This window comes from Centropristis striata, chromosome 20, assembly GCF_030273125.1.
Source record: "Centropristis striata isolate RG_2023a ecotype Rhode Island chromosome 20, C.striata_1.0, whole genome shotgun sequence".
NCBI lineage: Eukaryota > Metazoa > Chordata > Actinopteri > Perciformes > Serranidae > Centropristis > Centropristis striata.
The window spans coordinates 12,375,547-12,401,830 of record NC_081536.1 but is presented as its reverse complement, the minus strand read 5'-3'; the positions used below and the strand labels follow the sequence as shown (position 1 = coordinate 12,401,830).

Here is a 26,284-nt window from a genome sequence, read left to right as displayed (position 1 = left end):
TGCAAAAGGCCCCACCATCTTTCCAACCTAGAAGCGACATACAAACTTTGTGGTGTTTTTTTGTTTGTTTTTTTGCTTTGCATCTCTTTGTTGTCATTATTAATCTCTCTCTGGTTTTGCGTCTCTTTGTGTCCGTTTGTGTGACTGTTTGATCTTTTTTCTCTCTCTCTTTGTGGTTGTTTAGCCTCTTTTTATAGATATTTTGTGTTTATTTACGGTTGCTTTGTGTCTCTTTTTAGTAATTTTGTGTTTCCTTGTAGTCATTTTGCACCTTTCCATGGTCAGAATATGTCGCTTTGAGGGACATTTTGCTTGTCGGGGCTACTGACACTTTGGGCCCCTGGGCTTTTGCCCAGTGTGCCCATTCATTAATCCATCCATGGCAAGAAGCAGTCGTACTCATTTAAATTCTTGGATTGCAAACTCACAACAATATTCATTAAATGTGTATTTAAAAAAAAATCACACAAGTGAAAGAAAAATGAGAATCTAAGACATAAACTAATAAGTTAATACTTTAAACTATTATATCTTCATAAACAATTATAACCATATTATTCTCATAATTTAAAATCAAATCATATAATTGTATTATCCATTAATCACCATCATAGGATTATATGCATCAACAGGGACAAAAAAACCCACAATATAATCCAGTGCGTCTCTACTACTATATTGTTTACACAGCACGTCCCTACATACCCATCCATTTATACTACAGATCACAGTGTACTGGCCTATTGGGTATTTATATACCACGATGTATATTGTACATGCCGTATAGACTATTTATATCATAGCTCCAGCTGTTATTCTGTATATAATGTTTACTATTAGCACAGTTTGTACTTACACTGTATTTTTATACTTACCTGCACTGTTTACTATGTTCTACTGTACACATCTTGGATATCTAGTGGTCATACCTCTTACTGTTTATTCCATATTTCTATTGGTGAATGAGAAGCAGATTGTAAAGCACACATTAAAAGCACTGACATACAAAAATCAGTAAATGAAATAAACTCTACTTCAAGTCGGCATTAGTGTTCCAGCTTTATTTGTGTAAATACCTACACGATTTAATGCACTTGGGATTACAATCAGGCAGTTCAGTCATAAGATAGTAATTACAAAATACCGTAGTCTAAACTTGAAATCTGTCACTCTGAATAAAAAAGACAAACAAAAATAAGATGCCATCACATGTTGTATAAGAGTACATTTCTGTAAGAAAACACTAGTAAAAGTAGTCTCTTTTTTCTGTTTCTGTGTTAAAATGGAATAAAGGTATCAGGAAAAGACTGATCGCAGCAGCCCTGAAGGTCAGATTCATTTCTCTTTAACAACCTAGGAGCCGTAGGCAGCATTACGAGTCAACATAGAATATGTGGTCCTTTTTCAACACAAGGCACTGAGGAATTTTACTCCCGACTCATTTTCAAGCAGGTCCTACTTATAAAAATAACAAGACACAATTCATAGTTATGTGGTCACTGGAGAAAAAACTCGAGAGAGAGAGAGAGAGAGGACACAGATTCCCAGCCTTGGAACATTTACAACATACATGTGTAGTTAACGTCCTAACTTTAAAACACACATCATTATGCGTGAGAATGAAAAATATTACTCAATACAGGAGTCATGTTCTTGGCACAGGGGAGAAGAGGTGGTTATACCTGCAGCATTTGCCAGATACCTCAAAAAACAAGTCAGATCATTGTTTGATTATCCCACACAAACAGGCAGTGAATATCAGATAATCATAGCTCAGCTCGTCATGTCATTATTACAGACTCATGACACATTTGACACACAGACGGGATTGGCAGCAGACTGCCAACAGTTAAAACTTTGGTATGACCACAAACACATAAAAATGTCCAGCATTTGTAAATACTATACACAGGAATTCAATTGAAAGAAACACTGATAAAAAGGTTCAACGCGTGACTTTTTCCGTCCTTTCTAAGGCAAGTGGAATAAATAGAACTGTTTTCGAGAACAGCAATGTAGTTATCACTTCAGACACTATGTCTTGTGATCACAGGATGCGTTCTCAGCTGTATTAGTGACGTGTATTTTGGACCACAGACCTTGGCAGGCCTTACTGCAGGAATGACAACATCCTGTTTTGCCCTACAGCAAGTGTGTCACCTATAATGATTGTTCTTACAGGTCAACCATCTGGACAGGCTGGTTTGACGTTCACAAAAGCATACAGAGAAATGTTGTAAACAGTGGGGCTAGTCTGAGAATGCAGTAACAGTCAAACGTGTGTAAAACATCCCTCAGATCACTTTCAGGAGTGAAAAAGACTCTGGCCCTCCACTTGTGGGAGCAACAGCCCTCACAGCTCCGAGTGGCTGCATGCTCTGGGAGGTCTCCTGTTTGTGATGGTTCACTCTGAAAGCGTGTGTCTGCAGGGTTTTTGGTGGTAGTGTTCTAGTGATGAAGTGTCTCTGTCTCATTGCAGTGGATTATCAAACACAGAGTCTGGTAGAACAGAGATCTTCAGCTTCTTTTCTGGCCAGCTGTACTCCTTTGGTAACTTTGTCTATACAAAGAGAAAGGACACACAAAGTTAAACTGGTAGTTAAGCGAAACAAAACTGAAATTAAAAGTTAAAATACAGGGGGTTTCGCATACCTCCTCACGAGTGTTAAGTTCTTGTAAATCCCCAAGCATTTGCTCCACAAACTCTTCAGTCAACAGTATCTATACAGCAAGAGAAAAAGGTAAAAATGTCTTAATATAAAAGCACCCCATGGAAATGGAAGAAAATATCCAAAGGTCCAACCTTTTTCTTCAATTTCTTGTTAATTTAAATGCCTGGTGCAACTAAAGGTACATTTGCTTGGACAATGTAATGATGACAACAAAAATAGCTCATTTAAGTTTAATTATTGAGTTTTATTTATTTTTATTTTTTTTATTTATTTATTTATTATTTAATGAGTTATTGAGACTCATTGAGTTTAATTTAAGAGCTGATATCTAGCCATTTTCCATGGTTTTCTTGATAATAACCAAAATCATTATCAAGCTTGATAATAACCAAAATCCTTTAGTACCTTAGTTGTACCAGGCATTAAAATTAACAAGAAATTGAAGAAAACGAAGAAGTGGTCTAATCATTTTGTCCATGACTGTATATATACCTGAAGCCAGGGGCCATGGGCTGCATATGGATGCTCTTCAGTAGCAAAAGCTCCTTCAACTCCTGTAGACACAAATGTAATGGCTGTGTCTCCATTGATACTCTTGTAAGTGAAGTGTCTCCCATGGAGCAACCGACCCCTGTAATAGATTCAGTATAGTATTATTCATTTCAGCCACAACAGAATACTTCTCTTTCAACATAACAATTACAACCAAAGTTTTAAAGATTAAAGCTAAAGGATAATGTTTATATTATTGCTTCTGAAAAATGTTTTTGTGATGACTGAAGATGGACAGTTTCCCATTTTGATATTTAAAAAAAAACATGGTATTGTTTGAGGTGATAATGAGATAATGAGACAATGAGATAATGACGGGATCTTCCAGAGAAGCCTTAAAGAATTAATCGGTTCAAGGACAATGCAAGGACAAAAAGGTTTGGAATTATTAATATTTCTGTCAAGGACGTCATGCTTTCAGCTCTGTTTGTTGGCAAGATTATATATATAACTACTGGCGTTATTTTCATAAAACTTGATGGAAGGGTGTTGCATGAATAAAGGCAGAACCTGTTTAATTTTAAAATAAATGTGACTCACAGGGCAGATACACAATTTCTGTTTTATTTGTGTTACTGTAGCACTATTGGGCATTTTTTGCTGCATTTATATGATTTCGGATAATTAATTTCAAAAAGTAGTTCCAGACTGGGAAAATCCACATTAAAGTGGTAACACTGTAAGAAATGTCATGCCCTGCACTCTTTGAGAATAAAACTTTGTTCCATGTTTTTTCATTTTACTTCATGTGAGTGAATGCATAGGTAAACTTTGGTGGCAGACATCATATGTCATATATACTGGCTTTGTGACTAATTTAAAAAGTAATATCACCCTCAATTAAAAAAAAGAAAATGTTCAAAACAGTCCATCTGCATTTCAACTTGGGTTCGTTGCTTGACCCCCTATTTTCACAACCTTTTCAAATATTAAAAGTCACATAGCTTGTGGGCAACATTTGATGTAATCACATCATTAAGCCCTTTACATTGTGTTCTCACTCATAACTGCCAGCACATACCTCCTCCTCTCACACACACAAAGGTCTCTGTCAAAAACCCCTTGTTCTTGTTGTTTCCTCAGAAAGAGATGACATGAAGCAGGTTTGTCTCCCGTCTGTGCAGAGGAGCATTTATAAAAACCTTACAGTTCCTATTGAACAATAATTGCTTGTGTGGTATTTTGTTTGTTTGTAGCCAAGGAAGTTATCAGCTCCGGGTGTGTAAACTTTAAAAGACACAGAGCACATCAAAGAAAGCCAAAACACAAATGTTAATATCCTGTAAACTGCCATGTCTAAAATTTACCATTTGTTTTGACACAGTTTGTATATTTATAGCTTTTTTTATGTCTGTAAACATGTTTTTGCTTTTAACAGTGCTTAACTTTTTTGCCTTTTTAAGATTTTCCTCTTGTTAGAAAAGGTGAGGATCCACTGATATTACGTAATATAATTATTAACTATGAAGCAAAATAATAAATCAACTTTATTATCACTGAAAATTCCACGAACCATGACCTTTGTCCTTCTAAAGCTTCTTCCTGCCATTGATTCACTTCTCATTGTGTAGGTGAACAGTAAAGAGAGCCAGTCATTGTACATGACCTGTGTAATGTTCACTTAACTGGCTAGCTTTTTATTTTTTTAGACACTTTCAAGAGGCAAAGTGAAAGTTTACTGAGGAAAATCAAGTTTTGGGTCGACTTACAGAAGGTCCCTTTCATTTGGGATTTATCACTGGTGTGAAAGGCATGTATTCTTTTTAAATTGCCAAAAGCTACACCAATTATCATGCCAGAAACTGTTAAACAGAAATTATCATCGGATTTAAAAATTTCCAGCTAAGACAAGGAGCCCACATCCCACCCCCCAATACTGGCAACACTTGAAAAATGTTTCATTTAATTATTGTTAAATAAATTATCATAATTTTTTTATATAATAAAAAAAATTCAGCTCGTTTGTGTGTTTTTTATATGCCATTATCACAATAAAAATGAGGCCACATTGAGTAAAAAGTGACAGAAGAAGCATGCTGCAAGTGCTTGGTGTTCAGAGGGTTAAGACATTCTGCCACACCCTTCCAACAAGAATGTTTGGACTCATTTTTTTTTATCTGTCTTCCATTCCAAAAGGATAAATATTGTGTGTGGGTGTAGATGACAAAATGGCTTAGTACCGCAGGCAGAGGGGCAGCAGTGTGCCTGACTCTTGGTTGAATTTCAGATGGACGCTCTCCAGCTGTCGTGTTCGGACCAGCTCATGAGGAACAATGGCTGCTGAGCTCTCGCTCTCCAAACTGTCCTTCCGACTCCTAAGAGACAGGCAAAGAAGAGAAGAAAAGAAAGAGTGGAAGGCAAACATAAGTGAGGAAGTCTGATATGGTACAATCAGCAATGAGAGAATGGCTGTCTGTGAAGGAAATGGCAGCTCCTTGTAAATGTACAGACAGAGATTTCGCAACTGCTTTATTTGAGCGATTATCTGACTACGCAGGACATGCAGCAACTTCCAAAGAAAAATAGCAACAAATTAGTGACAAACCACCCTATCATACTGGGAGCAAGGAAACAATGGTGATAACAGTTCAAATGTCAGTTGTGCTGTGAGTCATTGCGCACGGCAGAGAGTTATCCTGGTGCAACCCTTGTGCTGAGCTGAACCCATGTTAGTATGTGGGAGGAACACTCACTGAGGTCTCTCATGGCCCTGTCTCTGGCTGCTGATGGGTGGTAGCGCTGCCTTGCTGTTGAACTCCAGTCCTTTTCTCAGGGTTTCCCTGATCTGCTCTGTGTCTGTCAACACAGAGACAAAGATCAACATGGAATTATCCCATCATGCACTGCTGACAGCATGAAACCAGAACTGTCGTGAAAAGGTTGGTTAAGCATTCTTGGATCTGCTTGGTCTTAATTAGAGGATCTGCTCTTTTTACTCCTTAAGGACTTGGCATACCTTTGTCTGAGAGCCTCCGTGGCTGTGATCCTATGCAGATGGATCGGCTGTCCTCCTCATCCTCTGGCGGTCGACTCAGATCGTCCCACACACACTTGGCACTGACCCCACTCAGGTTGGAACCCTCGGTCTCAATACCCTGGTCCACTCTCTCCTGCTTAGATGAGCAAGAAACATACGCAATCATCAACACTAGCTCACATTAAACTCACATAAGGTTACAATTTCAGAAATGAAATGACACTGCATAAAGATTTCTGGGCCAACAGGGGGCACTAAATACTGTAGGAGACAACACTACATTAATGTTAAAGGTTTCCCTTCCAAATGTATTGTATATGTGAGGGTCACCTTCCTTCTGATATCGAGGACAAAACCGTAACCGGTTCCAGGCCAGTCCCAGTTCGCGCTGCAAGCTATAAATGGCTTCTACACATCTATTTATATCTTCATATATGGACAATCGGTGTCCTTTGGGTCACTTTCATCTGAACTCCTTACAAATTAACTCAAACAAAGCAGTGAAATTCAACGATGTTACACAATAAATTAAATAAAAATGAAAAATGTAACGTAGCTGCTGCCACAGCTAGCACCTGTGGAACATAAGACTGTGCTATATCTCACACACTACAAATACAAGAACAATACAGTGTACTTTGCAGAGCATGCAGAACTTAATAAAGCCTTACTTGTAGGTGTGGGTCTATGTCAAAAATGGTCTCTCCTCTCCTCATGTCTGTGATTAGCCAGGGGCCACCAGCTCTGTACACGGGACAATCATCAACATTAGTCCCAAACAGGATTAACCATTAACTTTAATCAAGTTTATCTCAGAGTTAATAAATGAACAGCAGCTCTGTGCTTCACTTGCTGCTCACAATGTATTTTACTTCACTGGGGTGACACTGATGCAACATCGTTTTTGATTTCAGTTCAACGACTCACAGTTTAGAGGCAAATGTAAATCTAGAATAGTTGGAATAGTTGGGACGCTGTGAAAAACTGATGCACAGTTGTACTCACACTCTGACTCCACGCATCAGCTCCAGGATGCCTTGGCCGTTCCACTGCTGTGCCGCCTGTAGCTCCTCTGTACATACACCCACAATCTATAGGAAACAGTGCAAAGGGCAAAATGAAGGAGTGTGGTATACAATTCTGCACTTTTTACGACCGTTATTGGCTTTAATCTAGTTGGCAGAAAGACCCCATAAGTGCAAAATATGAACTTATTTATACTATACGAATATCACAGATTTGAACTCACCTGGAGAAAGCTAACTGTGCCAAAGGGTGTATGAACTGGTTGCATCTGTGGGTCCTCTGTGAGCAACATATGCTGGATACGAGATTCACTGTTGTCTAGTGGACTGTGCCACGATACATGGTCGCCACTACAAAATGTGTTTTCTGCAGAAGAGACAACAAAAGGAGACATTAAATGTTTAAGCAGAGCAAACATGCAGTTTAAAGAGGTCTAGAATACACACTCTCAGAGTGCATTTAAGCCTGTACCTTCAACCACGAATGTGAAGCAGTCCTACTTTCCTACTTTTTATTATGTGATAGTACAGTATTGCTGAGGAAAAGTTACAGTTACAGGAAAAGAGGGGACACAGATCAGCAAGAGAATAAGTAAGTGAGGGAGAGAGAAATCGAGGACCCAATGTGCCAAGAAAAAAAAATTTAAACTGAATTTCCATCTCAGGAATCCATCAGCTTGGGAGGTAATATGCACCCAGTCCAGATTTGCTGCAGGAGAAAAGCAAGGGGAAGATGGCCAGGAATCAGCATTCACTTAGCTTAGGAGCTCGGCCCACCCACGCGCAAATTGACCCCAGCTGGATAGCAGAGAAGGGCTGGGTGGTGCGGAGAGGGGAGCCTGGAGAGAATAGCCTTCTTCTCTTTCACGGCTTTTAAATGCCCCCTCCCCTCTAAACCACACTTTCTTGTGCACATTATAATACACCACTGAAGGATTTATAGAACTTAGCAGCACAGTATATACACATTGTACACAGAGTATATATTCACACACTACAACAGCGGTTTGGTTTGCCATTTGTGAAAACAATCCTATTAACATTGAGAATGGAAAGAAAGGGGAAATTAAGACTTCCTGTCAATACCCAGGGCTCCAACAAACACAAATAATGTGTGCTAAACCGAAAACTGCCGCCTGCAGCAGACCCCTCTATTCTTGCATGTTTGAATGTATCAAAGGAATTACAAGCTACCTTTACAAAGAACACATTCTTCACATTCACAAAGACGTGACGAGAAGGCATGCCAACTGCAGCCAAAAAGCGCTGATCAATCAAAATCTGTGCAGATAAATCATTTACTAGATGATTTACAAAGTGTAACTAAATGAAAAACACAAACCAGTAATCGTCACAGATTATACAGGGGAAGGATGAAGAATTTAGCACTGGAATTAACAAAGTTTTGGGTTTAAACAGTTCCTCCTTTCAAACCTCCTTCCAAAAGAGTTGGGACGTTGTGTAAAATGTAAATAAAAACAGAATACATCAATTTAAAATTCAGAGATTATTCACAAAAACTATGTTTTATCAGTTTCAACATAAAATATATTGTCTTTGTACAGCTTTCAATTAAATATATATGTCATCACGTATTAGCAAATTATCGCCTGTTATTCACGTATTAGACAATGTCACAACTTTTTTGGAATTAAGGGTTGTGAAATGCCTATCAACAGAAAATGACAATGACATTTAAAGAGCCCAAATTAAAGTTTCACACCTGTTTTTTTAAAGACACAATGAGTAAGATTTGTTTGTTGCGATTTGTAAACAAACATTCAAAGTTGCCCCTTCTCCTCAGCTCAATGACTCCTGACTGCAGTGCTCGCAAACACAAATCCAATCCGGGATTTACTCTCGTTTTGGAATGAGCTTTGTCATCTTGGCGTTGTACCTCGTTATATTTGCTTATTTTGGCGTCAAGTCTGCCATTTTCATAGCTTCCTGTTGGATACAGCTTAAGATCTGGCAATCTGTCGCTAAGTTTTCAAAGAGTCTAGCACACACCCTGTACACAATGGCTGACACACATCCCAAACACAGAAAAAATTAAAAAGAGAAAATACAGGCAGAGGGAAGGAACTCTGTAAATATACAATGTTTTAAGAAAACCCCACTCATTGTGTCGTTTTCTGACTGAAAGCTAAAGCTTAAATCACAATTATTGCAAAACGTTCCCCGATAAAGTTGTTCAAACCAATTTCTTTTACAACAGACTATGTGATTAATTGGCTTGTCTTCACCTAGAGGCATTTTAAGGTGTACCTTACTCCATATAATGATGCAAAAGCTACACCTTTGTGTCACTTGTTTTGTACCCCTTTTTAGATGGTGATCTTACCTGACTGGAACACATAGCGAGCCAAGCCTTGCATGAGTTCAGCCGGCCAGGTTGGTGGTGCCGTCTCGCCTGTCTCCCTTTTGAGTCTAAAGGTGAGCTCAAAACCAAAACCACTGGGTCCGTCTGCCCCTGTGAATCTAATGCACACAATACGAAACTGTGTAAACAAAACATCTGGAGCTGTACTTTTATTTATGTCTTATATACATGGGGGTTATGAAAATGAATGCTTGACTTAGTTTTTGGGTGGTCTACTTGTTAAGGGCTCCTGAAGCAAATGTATAGCATATTTAGACAGACTTGATGTGATGTGCAAATCTCCTAGGTTTATGCAATGTAAAATGAGTTACATGAAAGTAAAACAGATCAAGAAAGCTTGTCAGCTTTCCCATCAAACATGTGTTGAAATTATTTTAACTCCCCTGTGCAACAGGAAGTGAAGTATTTACATTAGCATACTTACTCATGGACCCTATTATCCCCATACAGGTCACTCAGTCCAAAGCTGACATAGTGCCAATGCTCCTGGATGTCCTGAGCTGGACAGCCCGTACTCCTATACATACTGATGTAGTCTAACGGGTCAGGTCCCCCTAACCTGTGAGAAGCATAAAGTAAAAACCATCAGACATGCCAAAAAGTGTTATTGTTGTCAGTGTGTTTACTTTTCTGCCTATGTAAAGACAGTGAATGTTAACTTAGCTGCTGGATCATAACTTCTTTAAAAGTTGTGAGCTACATTTAAAGCAAGAAGTTGTTATAAAGATAGCATAGTTTAGTAGTGAATCGCCAAAAGTCACACTGTTAAAATAATCGCCCAAGTCATTTTTTGTCAAAATTGTTTTGTTTTTTACCTAAATCATCTCCTCATGACAAAGGTGGTAAAATCACCTACATCCTCATGTGATTTTACCCCTTTAAGATAATGGCCTATGTCAACTGTGTGTGACTGAAACAGATTTATTATGCCCAAGTCAAAATAAAAATGTGATTTAGGCAATTTTTTGAATATGCCTTTGTGACTTAAGCAAGATATGATGACACTTTATTTTGAAATGTCATAAACATGACATGGGATGTGTCATGAACATTAATGACACTTTGAAGTAACATTAATGCTCATGATACTTGTCATGTCATGTTTCTGACAGGCTTGTGTGACTCTTATGTAGACACCTTCAAAATAAAGTGTTACCATATCTTGCTTAAGTCAAAAAGGCATGTTAAAAAAATTGCCTAAGTCATGTATTTCTCTTAAGTTACATAATTTACACACAGTGTTATTACTATGCCAATAGCCATCCTTTGTTACATCCTTCTTGAGTGAAATGATCAATAAATATCATATGTTACACTTTTGGTGAAGTTTTTTGTGTTTCATGCAAAACTTGAAAAAATGACTTAGGCGATTATTGTAATAGTGTGACGATAAGCAGCTACGTACAGTATGGCTCCTGGACTGGACGTAAGTTACCTAGCTGAAGGGTTAGCTTAGCAGCTAAACGTCTAGCCATTATTACATGAACTTGTTCCACAAACTTTGCCCAACATATTTGTCAGACCATCAACAACAAAACGGGTTACCTACCAATATTTTACAATGGCCGTAACTTGAAGCGGGTTGGCCTGCTCGGGGTAAAGTCGCCGGCATTCCCCGTAGATAGCCTGCAGTCCTGGAGGAAACAGCGGCACCAGTCCGTGGGCTGGAGCACCACTGGTAGGCCGTACCTCATCCATGCCACGGCCTCGAACAAATCTGATTATTCTTAAAAAAACAACGTATATGCAGTTATCTCCTGCTGTCTACCCCCGCTTCAACAAAAACGAGCCAACCCTAAATCATAAAGGCTTACACTACAAATGTTTACCGAATGAAAACAGTTTTATCCCGACCGCTGTGCTACACTCAGCAGGGGCACAGCCTGTTGCTCATCCTTTACAAAAACTACCTCACCATTGGTTGGATAGGGAGTGTGACGTAGGTGATTGACACCTAGGAGTGACCAATGACAAATAAGGTTTATGGTTAGTGTGGGTTTGTTGGCGATTGTGATTGGCTGATACACTTTCAATCAAACAGTAGGCAAATGTGATTTTTGGATCGTGACTAAAAAGTTTTTCAGGGGCCAAATGACGGACCTATGGGCCAAATGGGTCCATGCTTGTAATTTGAGTTTCTCGTAAAACATGTTTGCATGCTTTATTGTTCAAAATTCACATACATTTTCCTCATTCTGTCTGTCTGTATATACATGTATTTACCCTCTTACCTATCTGAAAAAAAATTAAATAAAAATGGCCTACCAAGGGTTTTATCAGCAAAATACGGGTATATAAAGTATTCATTACTTGTGAAAAAATGTTTTTCCTATGCTAGGGTATACGGCTATATGTTATACTATTGTGTATTATATTGTAAATGCTTGTGCATTAACACATGTAAGCATCATTTTGATGTTGTAGTTGGTTGACCTGAAGCTAATTTTAACAAGTATGGGTTGTTCAATCTATATTGTCACTATGCATTGTGTTTTATGAACTAAGCCAATAATAATCAGATTTCAAATCAGCCATGCAAAGGTTAATCATTTCCTTCTGAAATTCAGAGAGGTAGAACTACAAAGTAAAGCACAAACACCTCAAAACTGCACTTAAGTAATGTACTTGCTATATCCATATATATGTATATTTAAATTATGTACATACTGTATGATGCATACTATGAATTGAAATTATTATATCAGTTAAAAGATAAAGAAAAAAAGAAAGAAAAATGGGCTATCTGTAATGTCTGTTATATTAGTGTTATATTAGTGTATATTATATATTAGTATATTAGTCTGTTTAATTAGTGATAACAAGGAAGGAGTTTCAATTGGTACATTTAAAATAATGTATTTCAGAAAAAGATAGTATATGTATTATAAGATATTTATCATGAGAAAAAACCCTGACATCCTAAGGTGAGAAACATTGTTTTTTAAAAATACAAAGAGCATTATCAGTTCTTTCCATAACACTGAGTGAGAGCAACGGTTAAGAAGCATAGTGTTTTATCAGCCAACAGGTTGCCTCTCTCTAAACATGCAGTGGCACAATAGCAGCCATCTTTTTCTGCCTATCATTACACACAGCACACACAGCCACACCTGGAGCCTGGAGGCAGGAACTTATAAGGAAACCAGGATTTTAAAGAATGCAACCACTACTATGGACCTTTTATCCCATAATATTGTTTAATCCACTAGGGAGATATGTGTGCACATACAGGGTTTATCAGGAGGGCCTTGTGAACAGTGCATGACATATCTTAGACACTACAGGTACCAACCAAAAACTGCCTTAAATGAGTTTTGGTGTACTACAACTATCTGGGATTTCATTTTTCATAGTTCATATAACAACATGCTGTAGTTTATACTTTAATAGTTGCAGCTTTTTTTGTTTTGTTTTGTTAGATTCCCATGATATTGTAATTGAAAAGGACGTTTGCTGCTGTATCTAATCATATTGTTTATAACTAATCTCGCTAACTGCCATCACCATGGCTGCAGATTTTTATGGAACTAAAGCTGAGATAAGATCTGATAAAAAAAAAGAATGGTCTGTGCGGTCATATAGCCATCTTATTTCTGAGAATCATTGTCCTTGAATGCTCTCACTCTTTGTACTTTATAATGTAAATGTTGCACTATTTTAAAAATTCACACAAAATGTTACAATAAAATCAATAAATTAAAGAAGAGACAAATTAACTTTCATTTACTTTATTAACAATACACAACATACTTAATGAACTCTGATTAGTGATTGACAAATGTTTATTTTATTCAGAGTAAACTTATATTTTGAATTTGAAAAAAACTGAATGTACACAAAAATATGAAGACAAAAGCTGCGATGTGAAAACTTAAGACAGGCTGAAATGAATGTAAACCACACAAGTAATGCTTTCTGATGGTCATGATTTCCGCTCTAGGGTCCTGTGCAGTCAGGCCGACAAAGCAATACCGTACCAAAAGAACTGAGCCCATAGACGACACCTGAAGACGCCACCATCTATGGAATTCAGTTCTCATAGTACAGCACTTATCAAAAGTTGGTCCTCGGGAGCCTTGAATGGCTTAATCATATGACACAATCCTATTTCCAATTTACTTTACTGCCCAATGAAATTAATCCAAAATAAAGCTGTTTATAATCCATAAAATAGTAAAAAAAAAGTAGGTTTAAGATATGTTGAGCAGCACATTGAAGTTAAGTCATCCATGACCTTCCCTGTTTCTCAATAAATGTGTGTGGGGGGGGGTGATGACATGATCACGTCAGACCTACTCCTTTCTTTGGAAGATTGAGCAAGAGGATATTACATTGGCAGCCAAGTCAGTTAGTCATAGGTATATTATACAGTATCATACAGCAGTGCAATATGTAATTTAAAACTGACTTTTTCATACATTGGCAACAAATTGAGAGGCATTTTATGTGAGAGAAATAATGGAAACAAACCTCTCAGATGACTGAATGGATCCAGTGCTGTGGTTAGACAGAGCCTATGGAGAGTTTGAGGGTCGTCTGACGAAAACCATCTTAACCTAAGTATTCCTGGAAATGATTCTTAACCACTGAAATGAAAGTCTGTCCACTGGGCTGATGCAAGCACTGAATCAGATCATGGTGATAGTGCTCTGGTCGAGGCATGAAATGACTCATCATTTATGGCCGTACACTCCCAGGAAAGAACTCCGGGACAATGTGGATACTGACTTACAGTTGGTCACGTATCTTTGATCCCTCCAGAACCAGTTTGATATTAACTGGGGTTTTTTTACAGGATCCCTTCCTTCATCTAAAAACACCTCATTCAAGGCCTGGAGTCAATATTGACAGTGACAGTAAAGTGAGATTATTCCTCAATGTTATCTCAATCTCAGTCAGCATGAATGTACATTCTTTTAGGATACGTGTGATACAGTACAATGAACTTTCTGAGGAAGGCCACACCTGAACACGTTCAGGAAGCTCCTATCTTTCCGGCAGTTGGACTGGGAAACAACCGGTTTTACGGCCTGTTACTAGAAAAGAATTCCCCTCTGAGGACATGAACTCAGTCTTACAGCCTGCACTAGTTTAAACAGCTCTCACAGTTCATTAACATAGCATGACAGCATTAACACTCCTCATCTGATAGTGCTCCAAAAATGTGGAAGTTCTTTGTGAGAACTCTTTTCTAACTTATTTAACACATTTCACAACTTGAAACATGTTGAAAGTTGTAGCTTGCAGTGTTGTAAGTATTTCTGACAATTTTAGCTAAAAGTTCTCTTCTTTTGACTTATAATAATATGACCAGTTTGAGATAGTTTTCTATCTATATACTTACCCCAGTCATTCACTGAAACTTTTCTCCCCAGGTCTTGAATATATCAGAAATACATCTCCTCATAAAGCCTTCCAAGCTCTGAGCTCCTGCAGGGTCAACACTCTCAAGCAGTCGCATCTCAACAAAAAGATGTTTCAGCGTTGAATCACCAGTAAGTCTCTCCACACTGAATGATCATACGGTGAGCCAGTTCACCTGAATGTTCTGCTCACTCTCCCATGTCCTCCAAGTCCCAAGGAAGGATACAGCATACTGTCTGACATTCAGAGCAAAGAACCTTAAATACCACCACCTTTCACATCACCCATCAGCCTCCCTCCCCTCCTCTTTATCTGTTTTTCATACGCTCCCTCCGTTCGGTAAGCCTGACTGTCACTTCCCAGTAAGAAGGAAACAGTGGGAGTGGTGAACAGCACGCCCCCTCACAGTGAATCAACACATAATAGTTTCTGAGGAAAACCATCTGACTGGCCCTGCCCCCTGTTCCCATAAAGTAAGCAGGGGAAAGGCTGCGTCTACTTGAGGAACCAGGAATTCCCCCACAGGCCATGAACAGCTGTCGAGATGAGAGTCGATGACGAAGCGGACACACTGGAAGATTGCTGGCTGCTCAGGCATATGCAAACAGAAACCGTGTTTGGTGTTTTGTGTGTGCGTAAGAGTGAAATAGTCTGTAACACTACAGTATATTTACATAATAAGTAAGTGGAAATTCTATCCACACACCGTGGGTGTTGAAATGCACAGTCATGTTTGAGCTGGTACCACGTTTCCTAGAAAAGTGTTTTATCTTTGCTAAATATTATTTATCTAAAGGGCACTGTTACTACTTGCGTCATGGGCATGTTTATGATGAGACTGATTCATATTTGTATAGCTGGAGTCATTTATTCAGGTGAGGTGTATTCAATAACACAGGCATCCTAAAATAACTTTGTTTGCTCTCTTTTCATAGTCAAACATGACGTGGATGTGATACTGATTGTGTTCAATCAGCTGAACATGACAGGACTGGGTCAGCAGGGTATAACCACAGCCATTAAACAGCTGACAGGAATATTGAAACAGTTATGTTGTTCAGCGACCTTGTAAAAACCCTCTGATTTCCTCATCTTCTTTACCTAGTCACTTTAAATACAAGAAACTAGTCTGGATTTCATGCATACTTCCTTAGTGAAAAAGCCCAGTCAGAGCAACTGATTTCCTTGATCTCGACGAGAAGGGGAATCCACGTATTGATGGGAAAATTACACCAGTTCCCTTTCTGTACTTGGATGTGAATTTGCACGTATTTCCTGAATGTACATACTCATTGTAATGTGTCATGTCTTTGTTGTGCAATGGAGCACACCCAGATTACGTACAGTGACATTAAGTGAAGGTAAAAAACTGACAGAATCTAGAGGAGCCATTACTTGAATAAGAGACCCCACAGTGTCCCACCATTGATGTGCAGTGACTCTAGAATCCACTTTCAAACTACATCCTTGGGCTGGTGGGATAAGTTGCAATTGACATTTTGCGCCGGACTTCAGAAACAAGCCTGGCTTTCATGCTGCTGTTTGAACACTGGGGAAATCACTTGCAAAGGTCACTGAGCCCATTTCCTTTCTTTCCTCCCCATGCATCTAAAGACCTGTAACAGCCCCTTTCAACTGCACTTCACTTACTGGCAGACATATTCAAATTTCTATATAGGAAGTGAAAGAAGGTATAGGTAACCAAAGAGCACATAGGAGATCAGACTGCATATTTTATTACAGCTTTTACCACAGTTGCTGTGACATACAACTTGCAAGCTTTTAATAGAAAGGAAATCATTGTATTTTTTATTTTCATTCATCTTTGCAGTTCTATTTCTATAAAAGCTGCATATCACACATTGTTTTACTTATTCAAGTGTGTTTTGCCTTTTTAAAACGCAGGACTACAACATGTCTTTGAAGTCCTTCTTCCCCATCCCACAGGTGATCTAGAGAGAAAATCCCCTTCTGCTCCACAAATGTCTCAAACAGGTGCAGTCCCCCACCTACACCAAAGTAGTGGGATTTGGTGGCGAGGTAGACCAGTCCATCCGGTGCCAGCAGTTTGTGAAGGGTCTCATGTAGCGTTGGGTAGTATGCGGTGTTGTAGATAGTCTCTGAGGTGAATATAATTTCATATTTGGGCTGTGGCTCCTCCTTTTTCACCAGAGCAAGAAATGTGCTCCAGTCACCGGAGAAAAAACGACACTTGGCTAGTAATGGGTGCTGGGATGGGTCCAGGGCTCTTTTCTTAGGAAGCGGACTACCGTCTTTAACCTTTTGATTCCCATCTTCCTCCTGTAATTTTCCTTTGTCCCTCCCATCTTTGTCATCATCACTGTCTACTTCATCATCCTCTTGGCAGTTTACTATAACATTTGGCACCGTGAGCTGCTCAATAACTGTACTGTTATAATCTTGGAAGTGGACCTGCCTGGCGCCTCTCTGCAGAGCCAGTATCCCCAAGAGCCCCGCACCGCAGCCCAAATCCAAAACTGCCTTCCCCCCAAAGGTCTCTCCGTCTTTCTCAATCAGCTCCAGAAGGTCGTAAGTGCACTCCCACACCTTCAGCCCTCCCTCGTACACGCCAGAGATGAGATCAGACCTCTGCTCTGCAGTGCGAGAGAGAATTTTCTCTCCGTCTTCTCTCTCGGAGGCCGTCTTTTCAAAAACGGTCTCGTTGAGGAAGTGAAGAGGAGGGAGAGTTCCTATGGTGACCGTTTCAGTGACAGCATCCCGAAGGAGGAACTGTACGTCGCATAGTGGAAGGTGCTCTTTGGCCTCTTTTACTAGTTCTGCTGGTTTAGTTTCATGTTCTGTCTGAAAAATACAAAGCAGGGTGCATGGTTAGAGAACAAATGTATTCCTTCAGGCCTCACCTACCCATGTCTGATGGCTCTGAACATGTATGACGACAGTACATACAAAGACAACATGGGCTTCAGGTTGAAAGCATCATAGCTTGAGGCACATTTGGCAGGACGGATATATAAATCAGCAAAACACTGAGCTTGTGTCACTAGCAGAAACTATTCATAGCACAAAAATGTTCACATTTAAATGAGCTTCATAGGAATTTCCTGTGAACTGTGAAGGTCTACATATGCTGGGTTGTGTGTTTTGGTAGGAAAATAAATTTTACATGTTTTGTTAAAACAAGTAAAATGAAATATTAAAGCTGTCACTTAACAACAATAACTTGCTTTTAATTGTCATTACACAAAAAGCAGAGGTGATTTTGACACACTGCTGTTTGAGACTTTGAGAACTACATTAAAAATAGGTTGAAATGGGTTTTCACAGCTCACATCTGTGAGGTCAAACTACCTGAAATCCATCTGGATGTGAAGACACCATGAACACATAAAATCTAAAGATTCAAACAAATTTGGTTGACAATTATACAACAGGCTATCTACTTCATTTTGTTTGATTCTATGTGTTTTTGATGGTGAAATAATGCCATTAACTCTATAAAAATGTGCTCTACTAATAATAGACTGATTGATGAACTGGCCATGAGACTGTTACACGTCAGCCATGTGATTCACTGTGTAACTGAAACACTTGCAAATGTCATAAGTGGATTGTTGGTCAAACTGTTTATGTAGTCACACCCAACAGACCACAACTGTTTAGATAAAAAATGCCTTCGATGACTCTGAACTTTGGTATCACAAATTACACTTGCAGCTCAGGCAGACCACTATCAGTCTGAACCTGTATGATTTCCGCTATAACCTTTTATTGACATGCCGCCGCCCTGTGACATCAGTGCTAATGGGGAAGGAGATTGTCAACCTACGCTCTCTAGTGGACACCTAACTGTGATTTCATATTTCATAGTTAATTGTGATGGAATTCTACAGAAATGACATGGTTAAATAAGCATAGTGTGTGTGTGTGTGTGTGTGTGTGTGTGTGTGTGTGTGTGTGTGTGTGTATGTGTGTATTACTGAGGGTGCTTCTCTGCCTTTTTTTCATCCTTTTTACAAATGTCTTTGCCTGTATCTGTAATAAGAGAAGACAGGTCTATCTTCTTAGGAATCTCAAAATCAACAACATTAAATCCTTTGATTTATTCTAAACTCTGTTCTACAATATTATATTTTGGAAAAAAGTTATATGTTAAAACACACATTAGGAATTATTTAGCCATACATTAGTTGTTTTTTTTTACTTGACCAGATGGATTTTTAGTAATCTCAGCTCCTTTATTATCACATTCTTTCAGAACGAAATCTGTTTCATAAACTATATTTTGTTAACTTGTTTCAGTTAGTTGTGTTTAGCTTTGCTCTGTTTGCTTTGCTGCTGTTTGACATTTAATTGTTCTCCTTGTATCTTTTGCATTATATATGGGAATGCAATGTTGATGTTGTGTGGTAATAAAATTGTAATCAAAAAATAAACTGTATACAATCTATGATCTAATCCTAAACCTAGTGCCCAAGCTGCTTGTGGCTGGAAAATGAAGCCAATGCGGAAGTGCCAAAAGTCGCAGGTCCTCAACTGGCATCTTGAGGCTTTCTCCGCAAATGAGTAAACCCTCATTGACCCCTGAAGTTAAAATGCCAAACTTTACAGCAAAAAATAAAAATACAAAAATATACACAGCCTGGTTCAAACCAAAAACAACTTTGTTCTCTTTAGCTAATTTCCCTGTACATGACAGCTGTAAATTAAGTGTTTTTTCTTCATTTTTATATAGCTTAGGCAGGTGCCCTCACAGGTGGTTAGCTGCTGCAATCAGTCCACCTAAGCTCGCCCACTCTCCTCCTCTTTGCCCATTTTTGGAACAGTAGGAAGTTAGGAGGAGTTGGGCACTGCCGAAGGGCAAGGGCCGGAGCCACCCACTTTAAATATTATTATTCAGAAACCTATGGGTGACACAATGGAGACTACATCTATATTTTATACAGTTAGTGCCTTAATGAGGGTCCTAATCTTCCTCTCATTGTCCCAAGCCCTCAGAAAATTATACACAGAACTGCATGTGCATGTTTTCTTACTTTCTAAATAACGAACACATCCATGCCAGCAGGTCGATTGGGAGAAGTCCTTATTCGGAGGAAACTAAAATCTGACATCCCCACCTGACAGTTTTAAATACTTTCAGTAACTTAACCTAGAAGAACACATTGTTAGTGAACTATTGTTACTCACAGATTTAGCAATAGTGCCTTTCTTTCCGTTGTGCTGCTCATTTCCATCCACGTCGTCCGGCTTTGTTGTTTGCGCTGGAACATCGAAGTTAAAACAAAATGACATGATTACTGACAGTGCCACACACGGCTAGCTTGAGGTTGGAAAGTTGGTGCCCCCAGTTACTCCAGGCTCCACATGGTGAGCAAGTGTAGCTTAGCAGAGCAGCTACGTGTAGGAACTACATGTCCCAGACGTCCGAGAATCAGCGTGACAGACACCTAGCGTGTTGCCTTTCTATAATTAAGCAAAGTAACCGTTTAATGTCAAGTCTAATTAGTTTTGAGACATATAACATAGGAAATATATGCACAAATATGTACATTTCTGAAGAGACCAGCCATGTCTGAAATCATGTAACTAATTCCTGACTCAGACTACCATGATGCCTTTCGCCGGGATTCTAGCGCATGCGCATTAACTCCGGATCAGGATTCAGACGGATCTGTTAACTGTCACAGAAGGTCCCTGATCCTGCTCTTCTTCCCTAATATGTGGCAATAATCCCGTTTTTGCCTTCATTTTGGAAATGTCGACAGGAGGGGTGGTGTCGGCAGGCTTTTTGCCTTTATAGAACAGTGAGTACTGCATGAATTAAATCTGAAACGTTATTAAACAGCAGGACGCAACACACAGCGTCGGGCATTTAGACTGGGAAACACTGAATGGCATCCAAACAAAAGGGATTTGGGATTCGGTGAGGCTGTTAACATCAATGTGTATTATTTCCAATTTAAATATTAGGGCTTTTATTAGGCGACAGACTAGCTAGCTTCCTTCTAATGGTGTTTGAATAGCAAAGCATTATCTGATGGTGCGATGCTGCTTCTGCCAAAACTCAGCTCCACCTCAGACCACTGCCCCTCTCCTCTCAGGTGGCTGCAACTCCTCCACCCAGACTCAACCCTGGGCAGGAATGCAGCAAGGCAACTTTTGTCTTTGCCATACGGCCTTTTTTGTCTTACGTGTTCGTCAGGTTAGCTTTATTTCTGTTTAATTCACGAGCAAAGGCTCTGGCTTGTTCTTGTCGCTACACCTCGAAAGTGTAGCTGTAAGTTACCTGGTAAAGTTAGTTGGCACACAGGTATGCGGCGAATTATATAAACAACTCAACTGTCAAAACAAAAAAAATCCATGTTGACTGGCTTCCAAATTACGCGTTTGGTAAGTTTGATTCCATACATTAGATGAGACATTAAACGATTAGACGTTCGACAAGAAATTGAAAAGTATTCTGATCATCTATTAATTGATTTAGTCAATTCTCAATCTAAAATGCCTGTCTGCTTACAGCTTCTTATGGCTGCTTCCCTTTCTTTTTCTTTGTAATTATTGTGCCTCACCAGGGACATTTTTGATTGAATGTATTTGACATATCAAGAAAATATATTGCATCATTTTGGTTATTTTAATGCACATGGCATACATTTTGACAAGGCTGTGAGTTTATTTATTTTTTATTTTATTCATTTTAAGTCTTTAATAAACACTGTCGACAATCTACAGACACTCATACTCTTAAAGGACAAATATGTTCCCACTGAAAAATGACATCTTCATTTGGTTGTATTTGGAAGTTCAACATCAAATTTTTTTCTTCACTGTTTTGTATTTTATTGTGTCTGTATTTCCTTCAGGAGCGTGCATATTACAGATGCACAATGCGGTGGTGTCCCAGCTCAGCGCTCCACCTGCTGCGGTGTGTGCGGTTACGGCCATGCATCAGGAGAGGAAAGAACAGTCTGCCGTTGTGGATTAGGGAAATATGGGCTTACATGAGACTGCTGGTGCAGTCATTGTACTTTAACTCCCTCACAGACTCAGATGTGGTTTTCGACTCCGTCTTTGAACCAGTGTTTCTGACTGTGGATTATGTCACCCGCTGGTTTGGCTCAGTAAGTGTGTTGTCTGTGTTCTTTAATCTGTTACGGGAGGTTTTAAAGTCCCTTTCTGAAGAAAACTCTCTGTGTGTGTTCACTATCTTTGTCTGGCAGGTGTTTGTTTCTCTGGTGGTGATACTGACGAGCTCCATCTTGGCGATAGCTTACCTGATCCTACTGCCTATGGTCCTCCAAACATACTCCCCAGCATGGATAGCTTGGCATCTTTGTTATGGACACTGGAACCTCGTCATGATTGTTTTCCATTACTACAAGGCCACCAAGACGTCCCCAGGGTACCCCCCAACAGTAAGATGTCAACTGCACACTTTTCAGCAAAACTACACATAGTTTTACTAATCAAACTTACATTTAGTAATGCAATGTAAATGTCTCTTTTAAATCAGGTAAAAAATGACAGTCCATTTGTGTCAGTCTGCAAAAAATGCATCATACCAAAACCAGCAAGAACACACCACTGTGGAATCTGTAACAGGTGAGTCCTAAAAAACACAAATCCTTTTTTCAGTTACCTTAAATAATGTATTATTCCATCCTTTTTTCTTTTTTTTTTAACATTTAATCCCAGGAAAATCAGGTATATGAATATATCTAAACTTTTCTGCCAAGGATTTCTTCTATTTTCACCCAGTAACATTTTATTTAATCTATGATTTTGATGATGTGACTAACACTTTGTCTAAATATTTAATTTTTCAGTCTCCATAAAATGGCTAAAGTGTCTCAATCAGCCAGCATCCTACAGGTGGCAGGCCTGTTAGCAAGAACTCTTTTGCTTCATAAAAACCTCGCAGATTGCTTATCTAAACAAGTTTCAGACTGAATATTTTCTTTTTCCTTTGCAGGTGCATTCTGAAGATGGACCATCATTGTCGTATCCTTTGCACTAACACAATTATTAATATTATTATTATTTCACATATTTTATGGATGTGACTAAGAAGAGATAATGGTTTTCCTTAATGTCAGCATCTCAGCCTGGCTGAATAACTGCGTGGGCCATTTAAACCACCGTTACTTCTTCAACTTCTGCCTCTTCTTGTCCTTGGGCTGTATCTACTGTAGCATCAGTGGGAGGAACTTGTTTCTAGATGCATACAATGCCATTGAGGTAAGATGCTCAGACTCACCGTTGGACTGCTGTTAACTGTGGTGTTTTCTTTTCATGTAAGGCTTGTTAGGTATTGCCTGTTACTTTTCCTACATGTCTGGTGTCTTTCTCTGTGGGGCTTAACTGTTCCTTACTGACACCGCCTTGTTTCTGTCTTTAACACTTGGGTTTGTGTATTGGGGCTCTTCCTTTAGCGCTTTAAGCATTTGGATGTGGAAAAGCCAGGGGTACCAGTAACAGGGATGGGAGTTCTCATAGGCCTCCTTCCTCCTGGCCAGGTATACTCTCAAAAGTATGCACACAATAACATGATAAAGCTTATGTATTTTTAGTATCCATTAGTTATGTAATATGTGCTCTGCAATTTTTTTGTTTAGACCAACTATCAGACAGCTGCACCTCCATACACCTTCAAGGAGAAGATGGTGCATAAGAGCATCATCTACATGTGGGTGCTCACCAGGTAAAATATGCTTTTACAGCTTCTTCCTTAATATTACTTTTATTGTGATCACATCTGTCTGAGTCATCTGTCTTGATCGCTATAAGCGGATGATCATATATATATTTTTTCTTTATTTATTTTTCATTAATATTTTTGTTTTTATTACATAAATATAAAGTAAAGAAACTCAACATTTCTTTATTTTCTTTCTTTTGATTTTATTGTCTGATTAAAAATGCATTCAGATGTTCTAAACACTTTTCATGAACAAATTAATTTCTGTACTCTGCATAATTTAAATACACAACAGGTGTCATTTATTTATTTTCAGTCAAGTTACAAGTCATCAAAACAGTGACTTGAACAGTGACTTGAGTCACCTCGAATCCAAGTCACAATGACTCAAGTCCACATCTCTGGCTTAAACATTTTTTATTCGCATACGAAATGTGTTAAAATATTTGAGCGTGCAGATGATTGAGAATATTGTTACACAATGCAATGTCCAAAGGAAATGGATGAGCTGCTCATAGGTGCTCAAACTGTTGGAAAATGTTGATGGTGGTGAAACAGCTCCAGGTCGAAGGCAGAGACATTCCAAGTGTGCAGTTTGATTGACAGGTCCTTCATCACTTCCTTTCAGTACAAAACAGTACTTTCATGGCAACTCCAAACGTGTATTATATATTACATGCTGGTAACAGTCAGCATGTGGGATAGATTAATGACATGGCGGTTGTCTTTCACTATCTTGGCAGCAGATCAAATAATATGTGTTTTGTCCTTGTAGCACTGTGGGAGTTGCTCTGGGAGCTCTGACCTTTTGGCATGCAGTTCTCATATCCAGAGGAGAGACCAGCATTGAAAGACACATTAACAGCAAAGAAACAAGTCGACTGGCAAAACGAGGACGGGTGAGGATGATAAATAGTTCAGATGTGAAAATAATATGGCTTAAGGAGAGTTTTTTTTTATAATTAGACAAACCCTCAACTAAAATAAATTGGTTCTCTTGGTTTAAATAGCGGTAAAATGTTTTTAAATTATTTGTTTCTTTTTCTTTAACTTCTCTGCCAGGTTTACAGAAACCCTTTCAACTATGGCAGGCTGAATAACTGGAAAGTCTTCCTTGGTGTGGAGAAGAGAAGGTGTGTCTCTCTGACTGTTGTAATGATTTTTTGTTATGTTGGCATGTTGGCTATGACTGGCGCTCACACTCGTACTTCTTGTAACCTGTTCTGCTTTTTCTTTTGTCTCTAGTCACTGGCTGACGCGTGTTATCCTTCCCTCTGGACATGCCCCACCTGGTGATGGTTTGAAATGGGACATCTTCCCATTTAAAAAGGACTCAATACCTGTATGACAGACTCTACTCAGGCATACACGTAGCCTCATTACAGCAGTCTTTGCTGTGTCCAACCGTCTCTGCTCAGATGATCTGGTTGGATTAAAGGATCCTTGGAGCTGAAGAAATGGACTGATTTCAACCTCCAATACCTCAAAAAACTTGCAGTGGCATTGCTCATGGTTTGCCGGTCTACATTTTTCACCAGTGAAAAGGCAATGTGTCATGGTTGGTTTGTCCTCTACTGGGTTTTACTTAGTCTTACAAATGGGTCTTATTCGACTCTAAGCATGGTGAGAACTGTAGTACCATGATGTGTTATTTATCTGTATTTTGTACCTGTTAAATTAATAAATCTTTATAAATTGTTTTATTTTAACATTTGGTCACAGATTACTAAAGATGAAAATTCACTGGTATTACAGATGCACAGATTGCAATTTGTACTTCAAACTATTTTTTAAAAAGTATGAGGTGTTTTGCTCCATGGTCACTTTACAATACTGAGCAGACAAAGTCCAGCACCAGTGTTATGTCATAATGTTGCTTACGCAGACAGAGACATGCTGCTAGTAAGGGATTGAGATGCAGATTTGATTTGCAGATTCAAATGAATATATTGTATCAGACACAAGCAGTCACAGTAGCAGAGATCCACAAAGATGAAAGCAAGTGAGAAAGAGGAGATCTGAAAAATTTCCATCCAATTTGAGCAAAATCCTGCTTGCATGAAACAACTCCCAGAATTTATATTAGATGTTGTATTTTGCATTTAATTCCTTTTGATAAGCAGACAGTTGGAACATAAACAGTGATCTTGTCAGTTAAGGGGTGAATGCAAGAGGAGATTGGCAGATAAAGAGAGGAGAGATTATCACATCCCCCACTCTGTCTACACGCACACACGCGCAAACACACAGACAGACCGGTTAGTATTCAGTCGTCCAGTAGATGTCAGTGTTCAACATGTCAAATTTGGTTAGGCTGTATAGTAGGGATCCTGGATTTTAAAATAAAATGTTATCAGTCTGGTTTATGTTACAGGTTACCATAAATTATGAGCATTGGGAAACAACAGAATTTCAACACTATTATTAAAACAGCATTCCATATTATTTTTTTTACAAAGAGATGCTTGGCTTCATTAGGCAGTTGTCACATACTTCAGGAAATTCTGTTTTTACCTGCAGATACTATATATGCATCTAGACCAGGGATGGGCAACTTAAATGCTGGAGGGGGCCACAATTTTTCATCAACACTACCACAGGGCCACGTATAGGACAGCGCACTTAACCAGA

The 26,284-nt window shown here is 38.9% G+C and overlaps 3 protein-coding genes across 9 annotated transcripts; 1 reads left to right on the top strand and 2 right to left on the bottom strand.

Annotated features, from left to right (window-relative positions):
* Positions 1–1,040: 1,040 nt before the first annotated feature.
* Positions 1,041–14,994, bottom strand: sufu (suppressor of fused homolog (Drosophila)). Of its 5 annotated transcripts, none has more exons than XM_059359878.1 (13): positions 14,954–14,994; positions 11,159–11,335; positions 10,034–10,168; positions 9,571–9,707; positions 7,451–7,593; positions 7,207–7,292; positions 6,873–6,945; positions 6,181–6,337; positions 5,918–6,020; positions 5,405–5,539; positions 3,165–3,303; positions 2,653–2,721; positions 1,041–2,560 (listed from the first exon to the last, which is right to left on the bottom strand). In XM_059359878.1, exons 2-13 carry the CDS (start codon positions 11,305–11,307, stop codon positions 2,471–2,473), a joined length of 1,416 nt encoding a protein of 471 aa, XP_059215861.1. In that variant the 5' UTR covers positions 11,308–11,335; positions 14,954–14,994; the 3' UTR covers positions 1,041–2,470. The 5 variants fall into 5 exon arrangements, with proteins under 5 accessions (XP_059215861.1, XP_059215859.1, XP_059215860.1 ...); XM_059359876.1 differs by lacking the exon at positions 14,954–14,994 and adding an exon at positions 14,080–14,213; XM_059359877.1 differs by lacking the exon at positions 14,954–14,994 and adding an exon at positions 11,439–11,491.
* Positions 14,995–16,693: 1,699 nt separating this feature from the next.
* On the bottom strand, positions 16,694–20,520 carry mettl18 (methyltransferase 18, RPL3 N3-histidine). The gene is made up of 2 exons (XM_059359930.1): positions 20,143–20,520; positions 16,694–17,796 (listed from the first exon to the last, which is right to left on the bottom strand). The coding sequence occupies exons 1-2, from the start codon at positions 20,245–20,247 to the stop codon at positions 16,849–16,851; spliced, it is 1,053 nt and encodes a 350-aa protein (XP_059215913.1). The 5' UTR covers positions 20,248–20,520; the 3' UTR covers positions 16,694–16,848.
* A 31-nt stretch (positions 20,521–20,551) lies between these two features.
* On the top strand, positions 20,552–25,362 carry zdhhc16a (zinc finger DHHC-type palmitoyltransferase 16a). 3 transcript variants are annotated; one of them, XM_059359928.1, is made up of 11 exons: positions 20,552–20,759; positions 21,819–22,076; positions 22,176–22,370; positions 22,469–22,557; positions 22,928–22,956; positions 23,060–23,193; positions 23,388–23,471; positions 23,571–23,656; positions 24,429–24,552; positions 24,716–24,786; positions 24,899–25,362. In XM_059359928.1, exons 2-11 carry the CDS (start codon positions 21,843–21,845, stop codon positions 24,999–25,001), a joined length of 1,149 nt encoding a protein of 382 aa, XP_059215911.1. In that variant the 5' UTR covers positions 20,552–20,759; positions 21,819–21,842; the 3' UTR covers positions 25,002–25,362. The 3 variants fall into 3 exon arrangements, with proteins under 3 accessions (XP_059215911.1, XP_059215912.1, XP_059215910.1); XM_059359927.1 differs by lacking the exon at positions 20,552–20,759 and adding an exon at positions 20,809–21,345; XM_059359929.1 differs by lacking the exons at positions 20,552–20,759; positions 23,388–23,471 and adding an exon at positions 20,805–21,345.
* The last annotated feature ends 922 nt before the right edge of the window (positions 25,363–26,284 follow it).